This window comes from Macadamia integrifolia, unplaced genomic scaffold (assembly GCF_013358625.1).
Source record: "Macadamia integrifolia cultivar HAES 741 unplaced genomic scaffold, SCU_Mint_v3 scaffold_7A, whole genome shotgun sequence".
Classification (NCBI taxonomy): domain Eukaryota; kingdom Viridiplantae; phylum Streptophyta; class Magnoliopsida; order Proteales; family Proteaceae; genus Macadamia; species Macadamia integrifolia.
In genome coordinates, this window is record NW_024870674.1 from 42,455 (window position 1) to 68,867 (window position 26,413).

At 36.8% G+C, this 26,413-nt stretch overlaps 2 protein-coding genes across 9 annotated transcripts; both read right to left on the reverse strand.

Moving 5' to 3' along the window:
* Positions 1 to 4,167: 4,167 nt before the first annotated feature.
* LOC122071765 (KIN17-like protein) lies at positions 4,168 to 10,122 on the reverse strand. Of its 5 annotated transcripts, none has more exons than XR_006138266.1 (5): positions 9,985 to 10,122; positions 6,024 to 7,345; positions 5,573 to 5,687; positions 5,286 to 5,380; positions 4,168 to 5,155 (listed from the first exon to the last, which is right to left on the reverse strand). XR_006138266.1 is itself a non-coding variant. In XM_042636171.1 (3 exons), exon 2 carries the CDS (start codon positions 7,277 to 7,279, stop codon positions 6,071 to 6,073), a length of 1,209 nt encoding a protein of 402 aa, XP_042492105.1. In that variant the 5' UTR covers positions 7,280 to 7,345; positions 9,985 to 10,122; the 3' UTR covers positions 4,168 to 5,155; positions 6,024 to 6,070. The 5 variants fall into 5 exon arrangements, 2 of the variants coding, with proteins under 2 accessions (XP_042492105.1, XP_042492104.1); XR_006138267.1 differs by having other exon boundaries at positions 5,286 to 5,428; XR_006138268.1 differs by lacking the exon at positions 5,286 to 5,380.
* A 1,873-nt stretch (positions 10,123 to 11,995) lies between these two features.
* LOC122071757 lies at positions 11,996 to 20,550 on the reverse strand. Of its 4 annotated transcripts, none has more exons than XM_042636161.1 (12): positions 19,437 to 20,550; positions 17,936 to 18,138; positions 17,640 to 17,837; positions 17,024 to 17,095; positions 15,900 to 15,995; positions 15,160 to 15,239; positions 14,895 to 14,970; positions 14,302 to 14,512; positions 13,765 to 13,961; positions 13,455 to 13,560; positions 13,165 to 13,260; positions 11,996 to 13,007 (listed from the first exon to the last, which is right to left on the reverse strand). In XM_042636161.1, exons 1-12 carry the CDS (start codon positions 19,966 to 19,968, stop codon positions 12,262 to 12,264), a joined length of 2,613 nt encoding a protein of 870 aa, XP_042492095.1. In that variant the 5' UTR covers positions 19,969 to 20,550; the 3' UTR covers positions 11,996 to 12,261. The 4 variants fall into 4 exon arrangements, with proteins under 4 accessions (XP_042492095.1, XP_042492096.1, XP_042492093.1 ...); XM_042636162.1 differs by having other exon boundaries at positions 13,165 to 13,254; positions 19,437 to 20,546; XM_042636159.1 differs by having other exon boundaries at positions 13,455 to 13,569; positions 19,437 to 20,545.
* Between the last annotated feature and the right edge of the window lie 5,863 nt (positions 20,551 to 26,413).

Sequence of the window (26,413 nt, forward strand, 5' to 3'; positions counted from 1 at the left end):
CGAGGATCGGCTGCTCTGATATCACTGTTACGGTCTTGGAAGAACTCAACCCCATAAACCGACTTACAAGGTGAGGGAACCCAAGACCATAACAACCCACATCAATTCTCATAAGAAACTGATGTGTATCAACCCCCATAAGCTGATATGGGATCATAATAGATCATTACCTAGTTATGTGCACCAGTGTCAGGTCCAATGAAAACACATGCAAATGCATCAATATGGATGAAATTTTTTATTTTGTAGGGGTGAGATAGTAAATTCACGCTCTCTTATGTTTCAGTGCAAGAGCCAAGTGACCAGTTTTCCCCTTGCAGTATATAGATTTTTTTTTTTTTCAAGTAAGTATATAAAGGGTTCAAATGGTCGAGAGTGTGGGGTTTCACATAAAATTTTCAAATAATAAATTAATGAATATTTTTTTCTTTTGTTAAATTATTAATGATTATATAGAACATATATATAAATTAGTTGGACCAATCAAAATCGAACAATTCAACCCAAACCAAACTAAATTTGTATCAATCTTGTTTTGGATTGGGGTTTATGCAACCAATATAAATCGAAGTCAACCCATACTGATCGACTACACCAACTAAAACTAAAAAGTTTACCAAACCCTATAAAAGAAGAGAAAGGACCAATATTAATCCAATTAAAACCCAAAATAAAACTAGAATTTTCCTATTGATTTCTATGCTTATAAAACCGAATTCAAATTGAACCAAAACTGATAGTAATTAAAACCAATAAAAAAAGCTGGAATAAAACCAAGTCAGCCGAAGGAACAAACTGATTGCCACCTTTACTATAGCACGCTTCAACACTTAAGATTATAATTTTTTTGCAAAAAGCTTCTTTGAGCCACTCGAGCATGGTACACTAGCATTTTTATGTCTTATCTTTATATATCCCCTGCTAACATGAAATGACTTCAATGCGTCTCCTCCTCAATGGCACAAGGTGGGTACATGTAGTGGATCCAGCCTAACCACTAGCAATGTGTCAATTATTTTTCTCTTTCCTTACTGGGAAATGGTTCTCTAAACATACAACATTTCCTACTGTACCATCTGATGATGTAATCTTTTATTCATTTTCTTTTAAATTGAAAAAAATAATAACTATAATATAAAAATTCTTATGTCATAGGACTACTTAGGCAACCCAAGCTCGATCCATGCACAGAGCATTCTAGCTTTTCCTTTATTAAGACAAATGATCAATCCAAAAGGAATGTTTCCTTCAGATCTAGTGATAGGATCTTGAAACTAATTTTCTTTATCGATTCATCCAATTATTACCAGGAAAAATGTGGCAACATATGTAATGTCACCCTTTACTACTAATTTTAATTAAAATCAAAACATACATCAAGAGTCCACATTTTCTGCAACGAATGATGAGGTGTGATGAGCATCAGATGGTTGAGAGCATTTGAACATACACTCCAAAGATCCCTCAATCATCCGATGCTCACTACACCAGTACAGCAACTATAGGCAATTTTCACACATATATCAAACCATTGGTTCAAGCCATCAACTAAATGACATTCTATAGGAATAAATTATCCTATTGAGCAGTTCAATAAAAAACAGACCAAAACTGAACCTAGGTTCCCAGCTGGATCCAAGAATCTGGATCGGACCAATACCAAAGGCTTCAGGAAATCATTGTTTAAAGCTAACTCATTCAATCAGCCCCTAATCATAACTGTTTTCACCCACTTCACCTCGAACCAAGCAAACAAGTAACTATGCTTCATTTTTGATCCGATATTGATAATAAACAAAGTAAAATCTCTCTCTCTCTCTCTCTCTCTCTCTCTCTCTCTACCAGAATTAGAATTGAAATAACTAATTTGTAACTCCACCAACAAACAATGGCTGGGGCTGGGGCTGGGACCTTGACCTTAAATATATAGGGGCTCTTCTTGGCTTAAAGTACAACATCTTATTATCCCCTTCTCCTCCTCCATTTTAGAAGATAGACGACGACGCCATTAAAGTTGTAGAGAAGCTGAAACATCAGATCTCTTTTCAGAAATTGATCAGACAGTTGAAGTCTCCAGAAATCAAGAGACAAAAGTCGTTCTCTGCTGTTCTTTCCTGTGTATCTTCTTGATAATAAGCATTGTCAGCCTCTTATTTCCATTTAGTTTTTCTCGGCGGCGATCATTTTTCCGGTGGTGTTGGAGTTGGCTTCATATTAGACAGTTGAAAGCCCAAGAAGTACAAGAAAAAAAAAAAGGTTGTTCTCTGGACCCAAAGGCCACTAGAACAGGCTTGACTTTTTCTTGTTCTTCTTGGACTTTCACCTATCTGATATCTGATATAATTGAGGTGCAATAGAAGGCTTCCGATGCTGTGTAACTCACAAGCTCCTAAAGGTGATTCAGGAGGCCAAGGAATAAACTGATTATTATTATTATTTTTTATTGGTTATGATCATCTTCATCGACCTATTCTGTGGCAGGAAAGAAGAAATGATAAGCGCTGGAAGAGATAATGGATGGAATATGTGGTGGGAGTATGATGTCTTGTGTTCATTTTAAGATTAAAGATTTACGCCACCCTCTTTTAGCCTTTTTCTTATGGATTGTTGCTCTATTCCTTCATAGTGACGTTCTTTATTACCTTTCTCTATCTCGTTCTAGAGCATGAAACCGGGCACAACATTTTACTACCAAGGGCTTAAATTGATCCAACTGTTCACAATCTCTTTGGTAAAAACATTGCGGTCATTTATTATCCAGTATATATATGGCTCACACCCCTTGGATTTTGTGAGGATTGTTTGATATATATATATATAATATTTTTTGGGTAAATAAAGATTGCTATATGATGGCATTAAAACACAACCACTACCCATTTTAACAATTTTTTTTTTTAATTTAGGCTATTTAATTATGTTTTATCCCGTGTTTGTTTTGATGTTAGGGACATAATTTGAGAAATTAATGATGGATACTAATTTAGATGCATTTGTGGCTCTAAATAACAGTACCTGCAGGTTTAATTTTGAGCCTATGGTAAATTGGTTGTGGTGGCAGTCCGTTTGTATTTTGAATTGTTTCCTTGTAATCTCATAATTGTTCCTAAGATTACGCTGCTAGAATTAGGGAACTAATTGTAAAATTTTGTGTAACTGTTCCTAATTCTACCTTTCGTATGAATTTAGACAAAATCAATAAAAAGTCACCAACCATTTTCACACTTCGATATCATTGTATTTTACATTTTCTTTTGCTTATGTTATTTGCAAAAACAACTAAGTAATCTGCCAGATGGATTTATAGAAGTGGGGATCGGCAAATCACTCTACTATTGCAAATCAATAGGTATCATCATTGCGCCAATCAAATACCAATATTTAGAACCATGATTGGACTACTAGCTGCCACTCAAACCATAACATGAGCCCTGATATTCCATAGAACTGGAGCAACCCAAACCAAACTAGAGACCGGTTCAAACAACCATACTTTTTGGGCCAATAAAAAAAAATTGGGGAAAGGCTAAGAAAAATTTATATCGGAGGCCTAACGATAGATTCATAGAATCTTACAATGGTTGGCACTCCCACTCTCAATTCTTGAATCCAGCTTAATAAGTGAAGGCATGTACATTGTTCAAATTCAAATATTTGAATCCATACTTTAAAAGAAAATCACTCGAGGTTAATAGCATGCTTGAGATAAACTGAAATTTTGATTCATTTGATCAATTCTACACTTCAAATCATCTCCTCTCCAATGCCATTGCACATTGGATGTCTAGCAATACCTGAGCAAAATAACCCTAATCGTCATTTAAAAAAATTATTTTTTCACCTGAGTACCGTTCACCCATACCGATCAAACATATAGACGATTGTGATACTTAAATTGAATTGATTTTCAACGCAACATTTATCCAACAAATCCAGCAATTTTTTTTTTATAAAAATAATTATTCAGAAGAACGGGAAAGATGCATGGATGTCAAACATTGATCTTGATCTTTTTGAACATGAGATACATGCCTATTTATGGAATTTTCTTCCCCAAACCCTTATGATACTAGGCCCAAAGATTGTCGATTTATCTTTGCTTTGATTTAATACTAACCCATCTTACAAGCATTTATTTTAAAAAACAAGAAAAGTCAAACTTAAGACTGAATAAATGAAGTTGTAAGATCAGACGGTAATGTTTTAAACAACAGTGATGCTTATACCCAAGGAGGTTTAACAATAATTTGGAAATAGGTTAGACCAGAGATTTGAAGAAAGCAAACAAAACCCTACTCAGAGCCAAACGGCCAATCTAGCACAACCCTCTCCCCACAAATCTAAGAAAGGAAAGGAAAATTATAATTATTTGACCAAGAAGACTTCTATTCTGGCACTGAACACCTCTAGCCTACCCAGACCTAAGGTCTGATGTTGAAATAAACAGTGTAAGATTCATCTCTCAAGCTCAGCTATGGCATCAGTAAGAAATTCCGGCTTGCACCTTTTGCAACAAAGCTGATGGGATGATGTTCACTCCTACCACTATTCATGCTAAAACTGACTGGTTGCTGGAATCCAGCATCTGCCGTCTCTGACTGGCACCTGTTCAGGCCATTAGGAACAAAACTTCCCTGATGGCTCTCTGACTCCAAGGAAACTGAGTTATCCTTCCCATCTAATCCAGCCACCACCCAAAAAGTGGACAACCCTTCTCAATAGTAGCGCTTGCCACAGTGAGGTCGTCATTCGGTCCTTGTTGAACCACCATCCCAGGAAGATCAAATGGCTCTAGCATAACAGATTTTCCAATAGCATCCATTGGTGATGAGAAATGGGAGGAACTCATGTCATTGGAGATGAGCCTGAAGGTGGCATGGACAGCAGAATCTCTGCCTGATTCTGGCAACTTCTCCATTGCGATAACATTGTTTATGTTCATCAAGACAAATGTCTCGTCCAGACAAATGTCACATTGCCGGCCACCTGGGAAAGAGAGATCAGCTGAGAATTATAAGCTTTCGGGATTGCTGTTATCCAGTCCGAGGGGGAGCTTGCTGTTCCTGTTTTAATGTCCCAGTCGCCATAGTCAGACCTGCTAGAAGGTAGGGCCCATAAAGGATTGCCTGGATAGAAGCGTGCTCAGGTCGATCATCTGAAATTCATATAAAGAGATTGTCAGTTGTCTCAAAGGGAAAAATATAATGCAAGTACTAAGCTATATCATATACAGCCAGGTGCATCAGCATAAGGTATAAGTTGTATGAATCGAACATCCATGCTACCTTGTATGGCCTCTGTCTGTAGACTAATGGGTAACTGAAGGGTCAATTTGTCTCCAACACCCACAGTCTCATCACTGAAAGGAAATTACCTGGTCCTGGGAACATAAGAGTTACCAACCACTATTTTTGTCATGCTTTTAACTCTGTTACATAAGCACATATATGCATATAAATGAATTAACAGATTAAAATATGTAACTGTAAAATGCTCATTACACATTATGGGGGAGAAAATGACATGAAAAATAAAGATATGAGATGATAAAAAACTGGATAACAATCCACACCTGATTGAGGTAAATCTAAATTCTGCACATTTAATACCACTTTGGTGCTACTTGAATGCGACCAAAGTGGAATCCGCAAATTCAAGGTGGATGATCGGCGTACTCCCCGCATAAACTAGACACAAGACCATTTCCCAAAGTAAATCAACACTTGACATGATTGTCAGATAAATTGTACAATATATAGAAAATGCTGCACATAAATATAAGCCAGACAACTCCATTACAACCCATGCATCCAGGAACCATCTTCTCAAGTATAATTTACAAATATTAGAGCATAGTTAGAAGAAAATGCAGAGCCAACCAGTGAAAAAGTTTCAATTGGATATTCCAAAATTTTTATTCTTGGAATCAAAACAAAATTCACTAATCAATCTTGATGAGCATTAAGGGTACAATGTACAAAATAAGAGACAAAATTTCAAACATAAAAAAGATGGTGTGTTACCAAGGAAACACAGAAGAAGGGTCCATAATGGTCAACGTATGAAAGCCTCACTGAACAATCTTGCAAATGTCCTCATAATCAATCGCTTGAAGAACCCTTCCGTCATATAACCCCTTTTCAATTTGCACCTTCGCTGAAAAGTTATCGGTATCAACAGAAATCAGTCTTGCATTCGAACCACAGTAAGCCCCATTCACAATTCTCACTAGACCCCCAATTTGGGGAATCACAGTTTCAAGTTCCTCTTGATCAATTCTCAGAATATGTTTACTGTCCAGCATTTCAATCTCTCCTATATACTTGTCAATCACCTTGCGAATCACACCCTTCTGCTTATAGTAACCTTTCTCAGCCAATGCTTTGCTCATTATTTTAACAATTATTCCCTCACATAACCAATAGTCTTTGCGATTACTCTGCTCCTTTGCCTTCTCTTGCTCTTTCATCAACTCATCCAGAGCTGAACCACCACCACTCTTTGTTCCATTGCCACCATATTTAATCCTCTTCTCACTCCTATCTGTTTCAGACTCTTCAAAGATCACTTCAGAGCTTTCAACATTCTCTCTTGCAACAAATTTTGAAGATGAACTGATAGCAAACACAACTTTAGCTCCAGTTTCTGATTTGAGTTCTGTCTTGGGTGGCAAATACAATTGCTCAGAATCAGAGGGCCCTATTTCATTTTCTGATGTTGATGAGAACATTGACTGTTCAACCCGTTCAATTTGTTTCCTAATTGCTCGCTCCTGCCTCTCCTCCTCTACGACATCGGACTTCAATCTCTTGTTCTTGAGACGTTCCTTGAATAGGGTCTCCGAGTCTCTGTCAATGTAGGTCATGAACCAACCCTTTGGCGTCTCTTCAACCTTGCACTGACCAGTACGACCGAGGTGCTTAACGAACTCAGTGAGGGTGGCCCATTGTGTGGAGTTCATATGGATGTGGTGGCGATCGGCGATATACTCATTGTAGACCACAGTAGCTGCAACACGGCTAAAACGGTGACTCCGCTTCATGTGCTCAACAAAAGACCTCTCGAATTCCTCAGAGTAACCGTCAATGAGACGGTTAGGATTCTGGCCAAAGACTTCCATCTGCCGCTGGTGAGACTCGCTCATACAATGGCATTTGAATCCATTCTCGTCTCTACATTGTTTCTGGCACATCTGGCAATACCATCGGAGCTTCTGAAGCCCTTTTGCTTTTATTCGGTTGGCAATGGCCTTGGGCGTGAGAAACTCGTTCTTTCCCATTCGATTTCGCAGCAAAGAAGACGAAGAATTTCAAAAATCTTCAAAGAATAAACACCTCAGCCTCAACTGCGAGTCAACAAAAGGAGAAGCAGATAATAAAAAAAAAAAACATATTTCATGTCAAAAAAATTGAAGGAAACCTTACTGAATAACTATTCAACAGGAATTCATATCATCTAATAAACAGAGTAATAGCATGTAAATTATGTTGTCATCAAAACGAAACCTACAAGGGAGCCCAGGTATCATATACGCCTAAAAAATCAAGGCTGAAAAAAAAAAAACAAAAAAACAAAATAAAACGCTTTTGTAACTTGGAAGAAACAGAAACATGTCATCTAATAAACAGAGTAATAGCATGTAAACTATGTTGTCATCAAAACGAAACCTACAAGGGTTGTAAAAAACCAAAACGCTTTTGTAACTTGGAAGAAACAGAAACATGTATGGTTCGCACTAAACAGAATCATTTCTGATCAATGTGTGATTGCCAGGAATTCTAGAAATAAAATTAAACAATCATATTTGTGATAGTATTGTAAAAAAACATTCAACAGAAAGAACATCAGATCTTTTTTGGGGTCCATCAAGGGTTTAGTTGGGGAGGGGGGCTGATCACTGATTAGGGGGCTATATATCGTAATTGTAAGGCCAAAGTTAGTAGTGTAGTTGTGGTGGCAAATTCGGTATTCCCCCACCCGTCACGCTTTCTTCCTGCAAGTGGGGTATTTGAAAGGAGGACTAACTCCTGCGAATTGAGATATATACGTTGTTCCGCGCGATTCTGGAATGAAAGACATATCAAAGGAACAGGTCTATTCCAATTGCCACAACTGATCACAGAAACAAGTAAGAAATGATGAACAAGCCTCAAATTGTGACACTTGAGCAACAATCCATTTTATTATTACAATTTTGCAATGTAATAAAAGCATTAGCAGAAATTGTTGAAGGAGAAGCCCATAAACTTATGAATTGGGTGATCAGGAGGTGAACAAATTAACAGATGAACAAAGCAATGCTCACGAAACGATGATGCATTTGCAATTTATCTTGCATGTACCATTATTATTCATTCAGCATTGCCCAGATAAAGAAAAACCCATATGAGAATTGATCAATGAGTCCAATCACTGGTGAGATGTATCATTCAGGCCTGGTTCTTACCATTCTGAACATTCTGACCACCTCATACAACGGATAAAAACAAGCACATGATTGATAGTATCATAAGATAACCATTGATATACAATGAATTGCTTTTACCAAAAAAAATAAATACATTGAATTGTCGCTGTACCTGGCCCAGATAATATTTTTGTTACAAAATTGTGTTCCAAAACATGTCAAACCCCTCCCCACCTTTCTGTCTTCCATTCCTTGAATTGACATCTTTCTTTCGGCCCAAATTCCATAGGTTATAGATTTGGGAAATTCCGGCCCAAATTTCAATCGGTTATAGAACAAGTATTTTTCAACCCGAGACAAAACCAGGTATTTGGGAAATTTCGGCCCAAATTTCTAGCAATAGCCTGGAAATAAAAAAATACCTAGTTTCGACCAGGTTTCGGAAATTTTGAATTCAACCTAAATTTGGTCCCCGAGGTTTAGAACCATGGCTAACAGTACATAGCCGCAACACCACTTCTCCACACACACACTCTCTTTCACTTTATTGGCAGTAAATTTTCTTTTAGGATGTTCTCCTTCATTTTTTTTAACTTTTCTTTATTGGCATGCTTCCTTCTCCAGATGAACGGGTAATTATGGTTTGTATGTTTTGGTTGTAGGGTGATGGAACACATCATATGGTTTTTTCTTTTTTGTGATTATGTATGAATTAGTTGTGGGATGGACGACGTGGACTTTGAAGTTTAAATATAATATTATTAATTTACATAAAAAATGTAATTACATGGTTCTTTTCTTTTTGTATACAAATATGTGGGATGTAGTTGTCATTGTTGTCAACACAGTCAGTTGAGCAACACACTCACACAGGGATGTAAGCAGAGCTACAGATGTACAGCTGGCTATATCAGTGTTCTAATAATGTCGCATAGAGCAGCACAGAGTATAGGCAGGATGTAACTGATCAGTGTCAGAGTGATGTGGGCCAGTTTGATGACACATCATCATCAAACTGACCACATCACCAATTCAGTTTAGAGACCTTATTGAATTTTTTGGATTTTTTTAGCCAATTCAACTGGTTCCTTCTGATCCTGATATAGGTTAAGTTCAGCTACCTCCTCAAGTTATGTTTCTTACAGAAAAAACACAGACAATGACAGTGTCTAACCATTCAATTCCAACCTCATTCAATATTAAGTTCACAAAAACTTAACCACTGGAGGTATCTAAGATTACTTAATGATTCACTCAAGACACGAACATAAACCAATGGAGGAAACAAAGTAGCGACATAAATATAACGTAGAAGAAATCGAACTTGATGTTAAACAACAGAATATCATTAACCTAACGAAATAACATCTCGGTTTGCAATCGCACGCACAAAGAACAAGAACTTGAAACTGATATAGACAACAAAAGAAAGCATGGAACGAACAGAGACAGCCAGAAATCAGGCTCAGCTAGAACCATAAGTATTTGAGCCAAAGGCATACAGATCTAAGTCGTTTCTGGTCTAAGATTTACAAAAATAAAATTGTTTAGAGATGGAATTGGAAATACACACTTACCATCAATGGAGACGTTTGTGTAGATTGATGGTGTACTCCCTAGTAACCACCTCCTCTTTTCTTCCACCTTTGCTCGGCTTCACCACCATTGTTGCAGACTAGCCGCTCTCTCGGGGCTACAACCCTTATTACCTCCCTTTTCGGCTGCAGAAGAAACCCTTAAAAAAAAAAAAAATTGTTGTTCAAGGAAACTACGGAAATACCCTCATCTCATTTTTTATGGGTTGGTGGATCAGGGTCGGTCGGGTCCGTGGATGGGGACGCCCACCGACGAGAACTACCTCTTTTTTTTTTTTTTTGAAAGGAAAATATACGTTAAAACTATGCGAATTAGCAGAGTTCATACATTATATCAACAGCATTAACCGATTGTTTTCTAGTCATAACTTCTCTGGCCATCCCCTTTAACATAATGATAAATAAGTTCTTAACTTTTAGGCCAAAAATTGGGTAAGTTAAAAACCATGTAATTCCCCGCTCCGAAGATTATCCACCATCCATCCCTTTTCCCTTGCTATCTTCATCCCTGATATAAGTTCCCTTAAAAGCTGCCTCGCCATTTTTTTTTTATGTCAACAAATAATTTGCCTAAAATGAGATACATTTGCCTTCAAGTATAAAGGAAAAAAATCCAACCAATTTTTTTTTTATCATTAACGGTTAAATCGAAGATGACTTGGTTCCTATGTTTCCAAGTAAAATAATAAATAAGCATAAACATAGATAAGAAAAAATGCAGTTTATATCTAGGAATATCAAAGGAGTTAAAGCATTCCATGAGAAAATTGTTAAGAGATGAAAAGGGAAAAAGCTTAGGTTTAAGTCTCAGAGGGCTATACTCTTTTAAAAAATTCATAGTCAAACAGAACATGCCACACAAATTCCTTCTAGTAATGGCAAAACTCACATATTGAGTCAATTTCCATCCACTTAATCAAAATGTCTTTAGTAGGGATTTCTGCATTGACAATTCTCCAAATGATGATCTTAAATTTGGGGTGGCTATTGAGTTTCCAAAAATAACGCCACCATTGAGAGCTACTTCTTGTAGTCCAAAAATTGACATTTGTGCATATATCAGTATCAACTGATACTGATACAATTATCAATACAGATAAGGTAGAATTGCAATATCAAACCAATTTAGCTGGCTTGATTCATTTTTTTTTTTTGTCAATCTGTATCAATATCGTGTATATATAGGAGATATCGATAGGTATCAATATGCCAATTAAATACCAATATTTAGAATCATGATTGAACCGCTAGTTGCCATTCAAACCAGAACAGAAACCCTGAAATTCCACAGAACCAGGCCAACCCAAAACTAGAGACCGGTTCAAACAACCATACTTGTTGGGCCAAAATTTATATGCCTAATGATAGATTCATAGAATCTTACAATGGTTAGCGCTCCCACTCTCAATCCTTGAATCCAGCTTTATAGGTGGAGGCATGTACAATGGTCAAATTCAAATGTTTGAATCCATACTTCTAAAAGAAAATCACTCTAGGTTAAAAGTATGCTTGAGATAATCTGAAATTTTGATTATTTGGTCAATTCTACACTTTAAATCCTCTCCAACACGTCCAACGATCATTAGATGTCTGGCGGCATCTGGGCAAAAATACCCCCGATTGTCATTTAAAAAAATTATTTTTTACCTTACTACCCTTCATCCATACCAATTCAACGATACATAGAGATGATTGTGATACTTAAATCAAATTGATTTTCAACATAACATTAATCTCTAGGTTAGTACCAATGCAGCATTTTTTTTTTTTTCTTTTGATAAAAGGAAATTTATTCCGAAGAATGGGAAAGGCGCATGGATGTCAAACATTGATCTTGATCTTTTTGACCATGAGATACATGCCTATTTGTGGAATTTTCTTTTCCCCAAACCCTTATGATACTGGGACCTAAGATTGTGGATTTATCTTCGCTTTGATTTAATACTAACCCATCTTACATGCACTTATTTCAAAAAACAAGAAAAGTCAAACATAAAACTGAATAAATGAAGTTGTTAGACCAAACGGTACTGTTTTAAACAACAGTGATGCTTTCAATACCCAATGAGGTTAACAATAATTACTCATTTGGTAAGGTTAGATCAGAGATTTGAAGAAAGCAAACAAACCCTACTCAGAGCCAAACGGCCAGTCTAGCACAACTCTCTCCCCACAAAGCTAAGAAAGAAAAGGAAAAATATAATTATTTGACCAACTGGACTTCTATTGTGGCATTGAGCACCTCTAACCTACCCAAAACTAAGATCTGATGTTGAAATAAACAGTGTAAGATTCATCTCTCAAGCTCAGCAATGGCATCAGTAAGAAATTCCGGCTTGCACCTTTTGCCACAAAGCTGATGGGATGATACTCACTCCTTCCACTATTCATTCTAAAACTTACTGATTGCTGGAATCCAGCATCGACCGTCTCTGACCGGCATCTGAGCTTAGCAATTCTGCCTGCATTGTTGTTCAGCCCACTATGAACAAAACATCCCTGATGGCTCTCTGACTCCAAGGAAACTGAGTTATCCTTCCCATCTAATCCAGCCACCACCCTAAAAGTGGACAACCCTTCCTCAATAGTAGAGCTTGCCACAATGAGGTCGTCATTCGGTCCTTGTTGCACCACCATCCCAGGAAGATCAAATGGCTCTAGCATAACAGATTTTCCAATAGCATCCATTGGTGACGAGAAATGGGAGGAACTCATGTCTTTGGAGATGAGCCTGAAGGTGGCATGGACAGCAGAATCTGTGCCTGATTCTGGCAACTTCTCCATTGCGATAGAATTGTTTATGTTCATTAAGACAAATGTCACATTGTGGGCCACCTGGGAAAGAGAGATCAGCTGAGAGTTATAAGCTTTCGGGATTGCTCTTATCCAGTCCGAGGGGGAGCTTGCTGTTCCTGTTTTAATGTCCCAGTCGCCACTAGTCAGACCTGCCAGAAGGTAGGGCCCATACAGGATTGCCTGGATAGAAGCGTGCTCAGGTCGGTCATCTGAAATTCATATAAAGAGATTTTCAGTTGTCTCAAAAGGGAAAAATATACTAGTACGTGAGTAAGTGTGCTATCAATGCAAGTACTAAGCTATATCATATACAGCCAGGTGCATCAGCTTAAGGTACAAATCGTATAAATCGAACATCCATGCTACCTTGTATGGCCTCTGTCCGTAGACCAATAGGTAGCTGAAGGGTCAATTTGTCTCCAACACTCCATTGCCTCGTCACCGAAAGGAAATTACCTGGTCCTGGGAACATTAAAAAGTTACCAACCACTATTTTTGTCATGCTTAACTCTGTAACATAAGTTACACATATATGCATATAAATGAATTAACAGTTTAAAATACAAACTGTAAAATTCTTATGACACATTATGGGGGCACAAATGACATGCAAAATAAAGAGATGAAATGAGAAAAAACTAGATAACAATCCACACCTGATTCAGGTAAATCTAAATTCTGCGCATTTAATACCACTTTGGCGCCACTTGAATATGACCAAAGTGGAATCCGCAAATTCAAGGTTGATGATTGGCGTGCTCCCTGCATAAACTAGACAAAAGTCCATTTGCCAAAGTAAATCAAATACTCTATAACTAGAGAAACAAACTGCTGGCACAATTGCAAGAAAAAAAATTGCAAAAACAATAAAGAACTTCAAAGAAATTTCACAAATTTGGAAGTAGGACTAAAATGCTATACATCCTTTAAAGTTCTTCATGAGATAGCATATTGGCTTTGAAATACCTCCTTTGTAAAAAATGTCAATTTGACTCGAAGGCAAGGATCCCATGAAACAACAGGTTCTACTGTCTGTTTTATCACAATCTGTCCAGCTTTCCAATCAAGATTGCTTGATATAAACTGGATCACATAAAGCCCTGGAAGTTTGCCCTTCTCCTCAAAGTATATCGAATCTCCTAACTTTGAGAAAGATTCAATCCCTAGAGAAGCAAGATGAAGGATTAGGAAACTATACAATTATAAAGCAATCACAGTTGAATAAAATGAATTAAGAAAAAAAAAGTAATGGGAACACAATTTTCATCCCCCTCCCCCCTTTTTTTTTTCTCCCAGAAGCTGGTTCTTTGTTTTTGCCATCATCAAAACTATATGTATCAGTGTGAGTAGATCAGGACGATCTACAACCCAAATAAGGGTTGGCAGCAGAGGGGCACACCCTCTGTAAATATAAATAAATAAAGGCAAGTCTAGGAGATATGTGGAACAATAATAATTTTGAATATGCATACAAGCTAAACACTACGGGTCTCAAGTATAGACCTGTCCCATAACAACACCAGAAAGAGTTGAACTTTGTTCCCCATCCGTGGTAACTGCGGGCCTTTGAATCTCCACGGCCCAGAGGAAGCATGTAGATCATTACTCCAGGCTCCCTTCCTCTCTGGATGCTAAGAACACCATTCGTCAGGGCACGCTCATAATAGTCTGCATATGCCATTTCCCTGGTCCATCTAAATAGGTGGCGAGACACCTACATAAAAGAATATGAGCATGAAAACAAATCAATGTGTTCTGTTTGCCAGAGAATGTGAATATACAATTTCCAAATTCCAATCAAGATCCATAAATTCAGTTGGAATCATCCATCCACCTCTGTGGATTTCATTTACCCCCACCTCTCTTGGTCTTCAGTCTGTAGGAAGCCAGAGACAGATGGAGTCCACATATGTAGCATGCCAAAAAAAGAAAAAGAAGCTCAAACGGTACAACGCCTCAATGAAAGGGGTGAGCTCATAGTTCTTGGTCTTCGCATATATCTGGTCTATCATATGGTAGCTCTTTCAGAGAACAGCTACTGTATGTGTTCCATATTCTCACTTGGAATAATTGATATAAAATAGAAACGGGTATACCTTTAGCATGTTGTATGTAGTGCAAGATTCTTCATTCTCTGTCTCCAGCGTGTCCGCAAGGCGTTTTGGGTAAGACCTGCACAGAGATCAAGGGGGAACGCTGTAAAACAATGCTAAATCCTGCATCATCAAATTGATGTCTCAAGGGTTAAATGTAAATCTCATAGTTATGCTTCATGTCCCATCACAGCCAACAGCATTAGGTGCCAGGAAAAACCCATCTAAGGACATTTGATGTATAAAACTTAAGGATGCCCAATATTACCAGAACTCCTGAACTGATGTTCCACCTGTTGCATAGCTGTGCGAAGAATTAACAATATCCATAAAATATCTCCCTATTTCCTGCAGCATCAAATAAAACAATAATTACAATAATAAACTTATGGACAAATGGTAACATAAACTTTACTATGTACTTCCAATTAAGAAGCTTCCTACTTGAATTTTTTATGCACAGACAAACAAATAAGAAGCATCACATAATAGAAATTTCAATAAATAGCAACCAAGTAACTAACCTAAGTAGAGGTTAAAGCATGTTTTGAAAACATGAGTCTATTCTAAAATTCTAGTTTAGCATATTGTCCATTACCAGGTTGAAAAAAAAATTGCAACTTGAATTCTCAACAAATTGTACATGGCCCCCAGTGAGAAAATAAGAATTTACATTTATCAACCATGGAAAGAGGTACTTCAACAATTAAACATAAACTCAGAGAGCAAGATAAGGCAGGATATAATAGGAGTTCCCTTGAGAATAATGAGCACCCAAAGCCTCAAATACAGGAAACATAATGTTTTGCAAAATTTGCATTCCCATCTGTAGTTTTAGACTGAGAAATCTCTTCAAAGTGAAGAGAAAGCCCTCATTTTAAACCAAAATATTTACTATGAGAAAATGCATGATACAAAAAATAAAAACAAAAGTAAACATGAGATATAACAAAAGAGAAGTACTTGAAGTCAAAGCCGAAAAGTTGTTAAACAAATGAGCCAATTTACCTTGTAAAGTGGATCACCAGTCATTTCGTATCGCATTTGAGATCCAATGACAACTGGAATATGTGTATTGGCATGAAAGCCAGAAATGCTATCCGCCTGCAAGCAAACTCGAAGGAAAAAGAAATGTTTCATAAATTCTAATGATACAACAACAACAAAGCATAGCCTAATCCCAACTAAATGGGGTCGGCTACATGGATCCGCAAGTAATTAATTAAAAAAAAAATATTCTTTGGGGCATGAACAATTATGACATGTTTATAAAATAAAAAGGAAAACACATCCGTCATCTCTCTGTCTCTCTCATGACTGCTCCCTAAAACTGCAGTGCAACTTAAAACATCCTACCTGTACTTCATATGGTTACCTATTTACCCTACAGACCCACCAGACAGGCAATACATAGGGCAAATTATGCAGCCAAATTAGGATATTCCTCCCTTAGTTTCATGGTAACATTCAACGAATTGCAAACCATGTAACTTAAACCAAACCGCATATTGCAGACCAAGTGCAATCCTTTCTCTCATGCTTCTAGCCTCTTCGGGGCCTCTGGCTATCTGAAAGCTTGACTTTTGGGGTTTTGAACTTGGATTCAAGTCACACTATCGCAACATATTATCCCCCAATGAAGTTAGTTCGTACAGAATTAAATTAACAAAATTTCATTACTCAAATAAAGGTTTAACAACAATAATAGTTGGTGTTAAATTATTCAAACAAACCACGTGTCAAACTAGTAAATTGTTGGCACAGACCTCTCATTTGCCATATTTCCTGTGAACAACTGGAACTCTATTCATGGTTGCCTACTCTTCTGAATTTATAGAGAAAATGAGAAAGAAAAATTACATAACAAGATGTTGTCCAACTTATAAGCTTGTACGATTCTATACTAAATTTTTAATCAACAAATCATTTCATAGAAAGAAAACAACTTCAAAGGATCATTATCTCAATCCAACCCAACTCAACTAAGCCTAATCCTAACTCAAGGATCATTATCTCTGAAATTTATTTATTTATTTTGAGGGAGGGGGTGATCTTGTAATAATATGGTAAAGAAAATAATTTCTACAGGATAAGAAAACCAAAGAAGTTAACTGTATGGAAATAATAATTACCTTCACTGCAAGCAAACCTAGAAAGCATGGCTTATCAAAAAGGTGGGCTAACACCAAATGCTTTTGATCACCCTGCAGATTTTAAAATAAGACCTTGTTAGACACATAGTTGGAGTTCAAGTATCAATAAGCAATCAAAAGATTCAATAAACAACTGCCTTCAAAGATTTTCAAGCTACAAATGAAAATTTTGTAACTTTTTTTTTTGGGGTTGGTGGGGGGGGGTTTTGGTGTGCAAGACAAATTTGTAACTAATCTTATCATTGAGTTATCAGAACTTCTCTTATACACTGAAGTTGGTGGTCTTTATAGCGCAGGTATCTCTCTAGCAAAATATTGCAAGATGACAGTGTGCTGGGGCAGATATAATTTATTTCTACTTCAAAAGGCCAAAATTTGTGCCAGGAACACTACCTGGTGAGTGACCACCAAATGGGAGAAAATGGCAGCCACCTGGTTTGAAAACCAAAATGGTGTGGAAATGGTAAAACAGCAGTTAAGTGGAGGCCACCAAGCAAGAATTGAATCGTAAATGATACAATGTCCACACTGACTATTGTCTGAGTAGATATCACACTAAGAAAATAATATGAGATGCATAGATATAGAAGTTCACCGTTACGCTGTATAGCTTATAAAGGACATCATTCATGCCGCCAGTTTCTTCATTAAGTGACCGCCAATGCCTTTCAATAGAAAATTTTGATACGACATTTTGGACACGGTTGTAGAAGTACTCAACCATACCGACAACCATTTTTAAAGCTCGGGCATTATCAGCCAATGTGTATTGATCCAAAAGGCCCGCCAAGATCTGTCAAAGTAATTAAGAATAACATTTATGATACCAACATCCTGCAAATACTAAAATTGAGCCCACGTAATAAGATTCTTGAATTAGGATGATGTTACCTTATGAATGGTGTAGTATGGTGCCCACACTGGTTTTATAGCTTCAAAACGGTCAAATAGCTCAGATGGGAAAGCTGATAGGTACCCTGAGCCCATTTTCTTCTGACAGGCTTCGAGTGCGGAAACCACTGCAGACATTTTCTCATGTAGAGTGTCATTGTGAGTGCTAGCCCACATTTGTGCTGAAGCACTCAAGTAATGCCCTTCAAGATGCAACAGAAAGCAGGTTGTCATAGAACATGCAGATAAAACCTTTGGGAAACTGGAAACAAGGAAGAAATTGTAGGAAAATACAACCATTTTGAGGTTCACGATGAGTTCAGTCACAAAAGTTGAGGTGGTATAGAACACAAGTCATTCAACTTTGATGGTTAAAAAATCAGCTTCAATTTGACGAAAGAAACGGCAAAGGAATAGGCAGTGCAACTGAGGTGGGCCTGGGTTGGGAAATTGATAAATTTTAAACCAAATTGCGCCTCAGCCTGGTTGGGTTCATTCAGCCCCAGTTGCACTCTTATTAGGAATATAATCTGACATAGATCCAATAAAATATATTCTAGAAAAGAAAATTCATTACAAAGATACTCCCTGAAAATGATAGTCCTTGATCTGATCTGCCAAACCTCTCATTTTTCTTTTCTCACTTCTTTTTCTCCTTTGTTTTTACTGACCCCAGCCTGAACTATTGTCATATATACATGGATAGCTACATGTCCAAAAAGAAACCTGTAAGGGTATCCTTAACCTTTTCCTATTCATCATGGAAGAAAGTCAATGAAACCAAGAATGGCTAGCCCAGTTTAGACTTTTGCTTCAAAAAAAAAAAGGGATTTTATGGCCACAGAAAATATTAGTTCCATGCAGATCTCTGAAACTAGAATCGATTGTTTATGAACTACCAACTAATCATGCATAAACCAACAAATGAAAGGTGTGATCTTGAATAAGCATGCATAATTACAAAGTTTGTTGATCATTCTATAAGTCCAATCCCAAATCCGTAAAAATCAATTATGGATTCCAAAAGAATTAATGGGTTTCATAAACTATTCTGGAAACACAAGAAATTCAGTGGGTAGGACAGGATATGTATTTTCCATTCCCCTGGAAAAAAATATTTTTGCTGGGCTCCGAAAACACTCAACTTTGTGAATATATAAGAAATACTTCTGACAATATCGTACTATTAAGCAGGGATATATAAGAGAGATCTATGGCTATGAAGGTAGTCCTGTGACAAACAAAAGGGTGCTCTCTTAAAGCCTATGAACTATGCTACTCTTCAAATTTCAGTTCTATGAACTAATGCTCCCATCCACTCCTTTCCTACTATCATTCTGCCAACCAAACCCACCTTCCCCCTTCCCCCACCAACAAAAAAAAAAAAAAAAAAAGGGTAACCAGAAAGGGAAATAAAGCAAATCACAAGAAGGCTGTTATGTGGAAATGAATTGATAAAAGGCAAAACCATAACCAAGCAAAATTAACAAACTGAACTAACCCACGAAATGACCCCGAAGCTCGGAAGTTGGGTCCTCCCATCCTCCATAAGGCGTTCCAGAAGTTGGCAAACCTGCCGTCTTCCTAAAACTCCAAACCAAGCTATCCACATCCAACATCAACAAGTACTCCAAGTTTGTCTGCTGAGCCCGCCCATGTAGAGATTGCGGGTCCAGTCTCACGTCGTGTAGCGATAGTTCCTTGAGGAAATTCCCTGCCTCTTGGCCCTTATTATGCTTATCAGAGTGCTTCATTCTTCTATACATCATAGCCCAACTGAGTTCCTCCCCATCTTCCTTCAGAACCTTCCGAGGAAGCAAATTAGCCCAAGCGGATTCATCAGTTGGAATCAGATGATAATGGGAAAACATCTCTTCCCTCCAAGTTTCATTATTGGACGACAAGAGCTCATATCGATAAGTATGGGACGAAATCTCTGTTGGATAGTTCGTGCACTCTTTTCCACATACAAAACCAGAATAGAACACACACCCAAGTAGGAAGAACAACCCAGAGAACTTGAATTTCTCCATTTAGAGTTTTAGACCCCAAATTTCACTAAATTGAAGATGAACATGAACATGAACATGAACAAGAACAAGAACAAGGATCAATCTTCACAAGTTTAGTCAAAACTCAGCCCAGAAAGCAGAGAAGCAATTGATTGAGACATAATTTATAGATTTCATCCAGGTAAGAACCGGTACTTAACCCATCTCATGAAAGGTAATATGGGTTTTGCTTAAAATGAAATAAAAAATAGGAATTTGTAGAGATTAAAGAAAATAAAAGATTTTGGGTTGGAGGGAGTGAGAGAATGACAGATCGAATTCACGGGATTGGTGTCGTTTACTGGCCTATGACTATCATAACTTTTCCCAGGAACATCTGTAAATGCAGTATACTGAGAAGATTCCAATACCCAAAACTCTATCTTAGCTAATTGTCGCATATATTGAAGAAGAAGCAACAGGAGATGCAGAAGTAGAAATCGTATTGTAGTGGACATCTCCATCGGTGATGCGGTAGCAGAAGTGTATTTTCCTAATCTTTGGGTCAAAAAGGAGGAAAAGATGAACTTTTTTCAGCTTATAAATTAATCTTTTCGGAAGTGCAGATGCCAAAGGAAGAAACAGAGGAGAGGACCAACTGATTTTGGTATCAATAACTATTATCCCAGGTTGTGTTGAGACTTGAGACTTTGAGAGCGCAAAATTGTTAAGAAATTATTTACTCAAAAAATTAGGGATATGGGTCATTTAAAAAAGGGGAATAGACGCTAGATATAATGAGTGATAGCTTTTTTTTTTTTTTTTTTTTCGGGTAAAGATAATGAGTGAAAGCTTATGACTTACAATAGTCAATAGCGTACCAAACCTTTCTCCCATAAATGAATAAATAATTGTTTAAGAATTAAAACTAAATTATTCAGTATCAAACAGTACCAAACCTAATTTTGGTACCGTTTAATATAAGTGACTATTTTAGAACTCACCCCTTTGATATTCGAACTGCTAAGGAAGTCTAATCCCATTTATCGAACCGTCCCATTTGATAGCTTTAATTACATCCCTTCTTCTGATAATGTTATTCTTTTCTTGGGTTACTTCTTAAATTCAAGATGTATAAAGAAAGGTCTTTGACGTAAATAGAGTTCAAATTATCTGCACCGAGCAATGAGGTGCAGTAAATATCCAATGGTTGAGAGGGCCTAACCATGCACCCCAACTGTTAGATGCTTATTACAACTCATTGCCTCATCGTCTCACTGCAAACAATTTTAATGCCAAAACAATAACAACTTAGTTGGTTAGATTGCATTCCATCATCTTGAATTGAACACGGGAGAATAGAAATTATCATTTCTATTATATTTTTATTATTTATTAGAGGCACATACAAGTTTTTTTATACAATTTTTTTTTTCTGAAACATATAAGAGATGAATGCTTGATATCGCACATGTATTTTACTAAGAAGCCCAATAAGAGTTTAAAAGGAGAGGGTTTTCATGCTACTCATGTAGAAAAATATCTGCATGTTACACCAATTATTCCTTGTATGAAAAAGGTATCACCCATGTGGTCTTCATTCTTTTTAAAAATAGATAGAAAAAAAAAGAGGTCTATGAGGGCCTCACTTTTTGTGATAGGGGAAATGAATGAATCTAGACACGGAGAATAGATGTTTCCAAGAGTAAATATTGAGCAAGGGTTTCTACATTGTTGAGGGATCTGCTACGGAACCCCCAATCTGCATACATGAATTGGTTTCATCAATAAAGGTTTAAAGGTCCTATGCGGCGTCTTTAGTTTGAGTGCCTCCATAATTAATCTGTTATCGGGTCAAGTATGACTGTATGTAACCGAGATTTATACTTATCCCTGAATCATAAAATAGGACAGGTTCATCGTTAAAAAAAAAAAATCCACAAGATTATAAAAGAGAAAAAATGTTAGTCAGACACCATAAGGGTGGAATATTTTTATCTTAAATATTTTATATGTTATCTATATCTTTACCATTAATTAGAAAGAAAATTATTAAGATCCATGCTGAAGGCATTTTAGCCATGGGTGGGCCCTTGTTACATATGAAACCACACCTACCTCATTGTTCAAGTTCCAACTTCAACTAAGTTGGAGAAAAGCCTCCAAATTAAGTTCAGAGTGGGGGAAAAAAAAATTCAGCAAGTGTCATTAACTTCTTTATAGAAAAATTACATTCTTGTAATTTTCAACATCATCTTTTAACCGCTTCTCATGCTTGCTTTGAAGCTGGAAGTTAATTATTAGGATGGGATGGGTTCTGGGTCCAAAAAAGTGATTTCATTATAAATAATGCCACCAATTTGTTGCATTTAGATTCCAATTATACCTAGATGTGTCCTATAATAATGTATTCCGATCTTCAAGGGAAAGGTTCCTCATAAACCCGGATCTTCTACTAGACTATGATCTCTTACAACAATCTCACTTCTTTCATTGGATGTGGATTCTCACATCCAGAAGTAGCCCCCAACCCCTTGAATGATGTGAAATTGTTACATGAGGTCATGATCCAAGAGGGGATATAACCTCGTTAATTCCTCATGACCCATGTGAGTAGTTTGGAAATGATAAAATTCACTTGGGTCCCACATGATCCCTATCCTTTGATGTGTATCTTTTCCTGTTGGTGTGCTGATTCTGTTCATATCTCTCTATCTCTGACTATCCCTCCTATTGAGAAGGAGAGTGGTATGACACTATTAGAATACCTGAGACTCCATACTGAGGAAAGATCAACATTAATTTTGATGCAGTTTGGATTTGTGCAACAATTCTTATTTCCTTGTGACTTCTATGGATCATGGTATTGTAGGATGTGCTCAAGACTCATAAGCAAGTGATCTTCACCAAGGGCATCATAATTCCAAAAAGCAAAGCTAGGATGAAGTAGATGTTTATACTGATCCTGAGAGCTTAATTTCTACATTTAAGGGGGTGAGCGACATTATTGGCATTTAGGATCTTTTTAGCATTTTATATGATATATATCACTTGATCAAGACGTTTCAAACACTAAATTTTGTTAAAAATGATAGGAAAATAGTGCCGGTAGCTGATAAATTAGCAAGGCAAATAAGAGTAGAAAAACTAGTATAAATGTTTCTCATGATGCTTCTCGCCCCAGAACCTCACACATACGGAAGCCTCATGCACTGAATACTTCTTTCTTGAATTTTGAAGTCAAATAAATTGAAATTTAAAATTTATCAAGGAATACCAAACATCTCAACAAAACACTAAAGCCCTATTCGTGGTTGCATTATTGTACTAAAATATGATCTCCAAAATCATTTGACATAGTTTAAAAGGTCTAACTATGAATGGAATCTAGGAAATAATTTGTTCTCTAGCCACTATCTTCTTTGTTATGTAATGGTAGTGTCAACAGAAGTAAAAAAGAACACCCTTCTAATAGTTTCATGTGAACAGAATATTAATTTGGTGTGTAGTCACATCCTAGCCTCGAATGGTGATCCACTGACCCCTTCTCATAGCCTCATGTGAACCTCTCTCTCTCTCTCTCTCTCTCTCTCTCTCTCTCTCTGTCTGTCTTTTAGAGTTTAGATAGCCATGATGGGTCAGGCTTGAAAAGCATGGAAACATATCTTAAAATGAACAACTAAAACTAATCACTCACCTATCCCTGATGCGATTCATAAAAGAAAGCAGGATCTAGTAGGTCGAAAATTGAATTACATGGGCAGTTAGTCAAACAAGGCCAAGTAATGTAGAAGCCATGTCATCATTTCTCATAGCTTATAGGACCAATTACAGATAGGGCACGCTCTGCCACATGTATGTTTTTATTCGACACGTGGCCTTTTTCTTTCTAAGAATGCCTTTTTTATGCCCTACATGGTAGTAGCTAGGATAGTGAGATCTTTAACAACTACATGGTGGGTTCATTTCTCACTCATGGCCAAAAGAAAATCTCTTTCATCCACCGAATTTGACCTTCTTCGATTAAGAAAAAGATATTTCTAACCTTGAACAATAACTATGGACCTAAAGTCCAATATAATGTGACACAATAATTGGACCGTGGTTGATGGAAAACCTAACCTGTTACATTGAGTGCATGATTAAATGGCAAAAGCTTCCTTTTCCACTGGTCACGTGAACTTGCGATTGTACTCAAAATTCATCTTTTAACTCCCAGACCTTATTTTTTGTGATTAAATCCCTTATATATTCAACCAGAAGATTTTGGCGTACACATATGATGAGATGATTTTTCCTTCACCATGAGTAAAAGGAAAAACCAGATCCTAACTAAAGTGTTTCATCGAACTATATCATCACAATGCATCAGGACAAAGACCACACAATCTCTCTCTCTCTCACACACACACACAAATAGGGGTTGGCCTCTTTTTTTTCTTTTTTGTAAGAAACCTTTCTTTCTCATAAATAGTAAAATAGGATCTTTCTCTCACATCTCTCTCACATTAATAGGGTCTCTCTCACACACATAAATAGGGGTTGGACCAATATGCAAGTTAGGTTTTACATCGATGTGGGTCCAAAGATTGTGAGGTTAGGTGAGCAATGTAATTCGCATCATTCATCAACTCAAGAAATAGTCTTCTACACAAAATATAGAAAAAGTGGATAATGAGTGTGATGGTGATGGACAAACAGAAAGGGAATGAACTGAATATGACTTAAAAGCAAACTATTGTAAAAAAGTGAAAGCATGGAAGTAGTGTGAACTGTGAAATGGACATTACCAAGAGAGGACGAAACTGCACTACCTTACCAATTGATGGTCTCATATGGTTGCTTGTAAGTCGGGTGTCAATTTGGGTCTGGAATTGGGAACTATCACAAAACAGATCTGTCCCATTATCCGTCTTGAGAATTGATTTTGGGATCGATTATTAAATGAGATGAAACGGTTCTAGGATGAATTTCTCAACGGATTTAAGATTGAAAATCAACCAGAGGACTGATTCTGTTATCGATTCTTGAATGGGGTGGGAAAGTTTCCAGCGAATTTAACATTGTAAATCCAATAAGGAACCGACCAGAACAGTTAAGACCAGTTTAACATGCCTTAATTAATTATTTAGAGTTAATACATAAATGGGATTTTCTTATTGACAAACCCTAAGGTGTCAATATATTGATATATTGATTGTTGCCCTTTATTTTCCTTATTTAATTTATTTTCCTTATTTTATTTTGAAAAGTTATTAAATGTAATATTTAATGTGGAGGTAAAAAAAAAAAAAAAAAAAAAGAAAAAAAAAAAAAACTCTTCAAATCATAGGAAAAATCCAATATATTGAAGAGGATCTCTCGAGAATGATATCTCCGGCAAAGTTGGTGAGCAACGAACTTGGTACGAGTAGTAAACTCGGGCGTACCTTGGGCCACTCACACGGGGTGTTTAGTACTCTTGACTGATTTCAGTGAAATTAGTGATATAGTTAACATCTAAGTTACATGGTTAATGATTACAAATATTTCTTTAGGGATAGTTGATACATATATCGAGTAGCTGGTCATCGTCCCTTCCGGGTAGTGGTACAACCATTAATTAATGGTTACCGTCACTCATACACTTACCACTCCATTGTTGGGTGCTGGTGCTCTGCATTTCAATTTAGTTCATAGTGTGCGCTTCCTTCTCACCGCAAGAAGGTCTGCAAGTACCTACACTGGAACTACGAGGTAGTAGAAGTATTAGTAAATACAAGAATCAAATCTGGATACAAATTAGGACTACTCTCAAATCAGCCTTTCGAAGAATAAGAGTACCAGAGTAGGAAGAGGCTGTTGTAACACTTCAAAGATGAAGACAAGAAGGGTGAAACCCTAAATTTCTTGTCTAACATATAAATAAACACATAATAAAATTTATCTTTTAAAGAAAATGATTATTGCTCTGGGTGGGTTCTGTGGGAAATGAATAGAAAAAATGCACGTTAATTAATATTTCTTGGTCAAATTTATACTAATATTTCTTGGTCAAATATATACTTACTTGGCTCATTGGTTTCCTCCCATGTCTCACTATCCTTCTTCACAACATGCATAGATGCAGAAATGATAATATAATGTTGTCTGTAGACAAATTGATATTGATCAAAAAAGGGATGATTAGTTCTAAGTAGATGAAGAAGGGTTATATCATTTTGACTCTATGTCCTACATTGTTAGGATTGGTTATTGAAGAGTAATATGCTTGCGAATCCAATCTATGATTGTTTATGTATCACTTCTCATCATGAGTAATGAATAAAGGTCTTGGAAGAAGAAGGATAAGATGATCAAGAGGCTGCCTCTTCTAACACATAAAAAAGTGAAGAGGAAAAGGAGGAAACAATAAATTTCTTTCTTCCATATCATACATATATAAATCATGAGACACTTGTAGAGTGAATTATAGTAGTAAACATAATATAATCACTGCCATTGAATT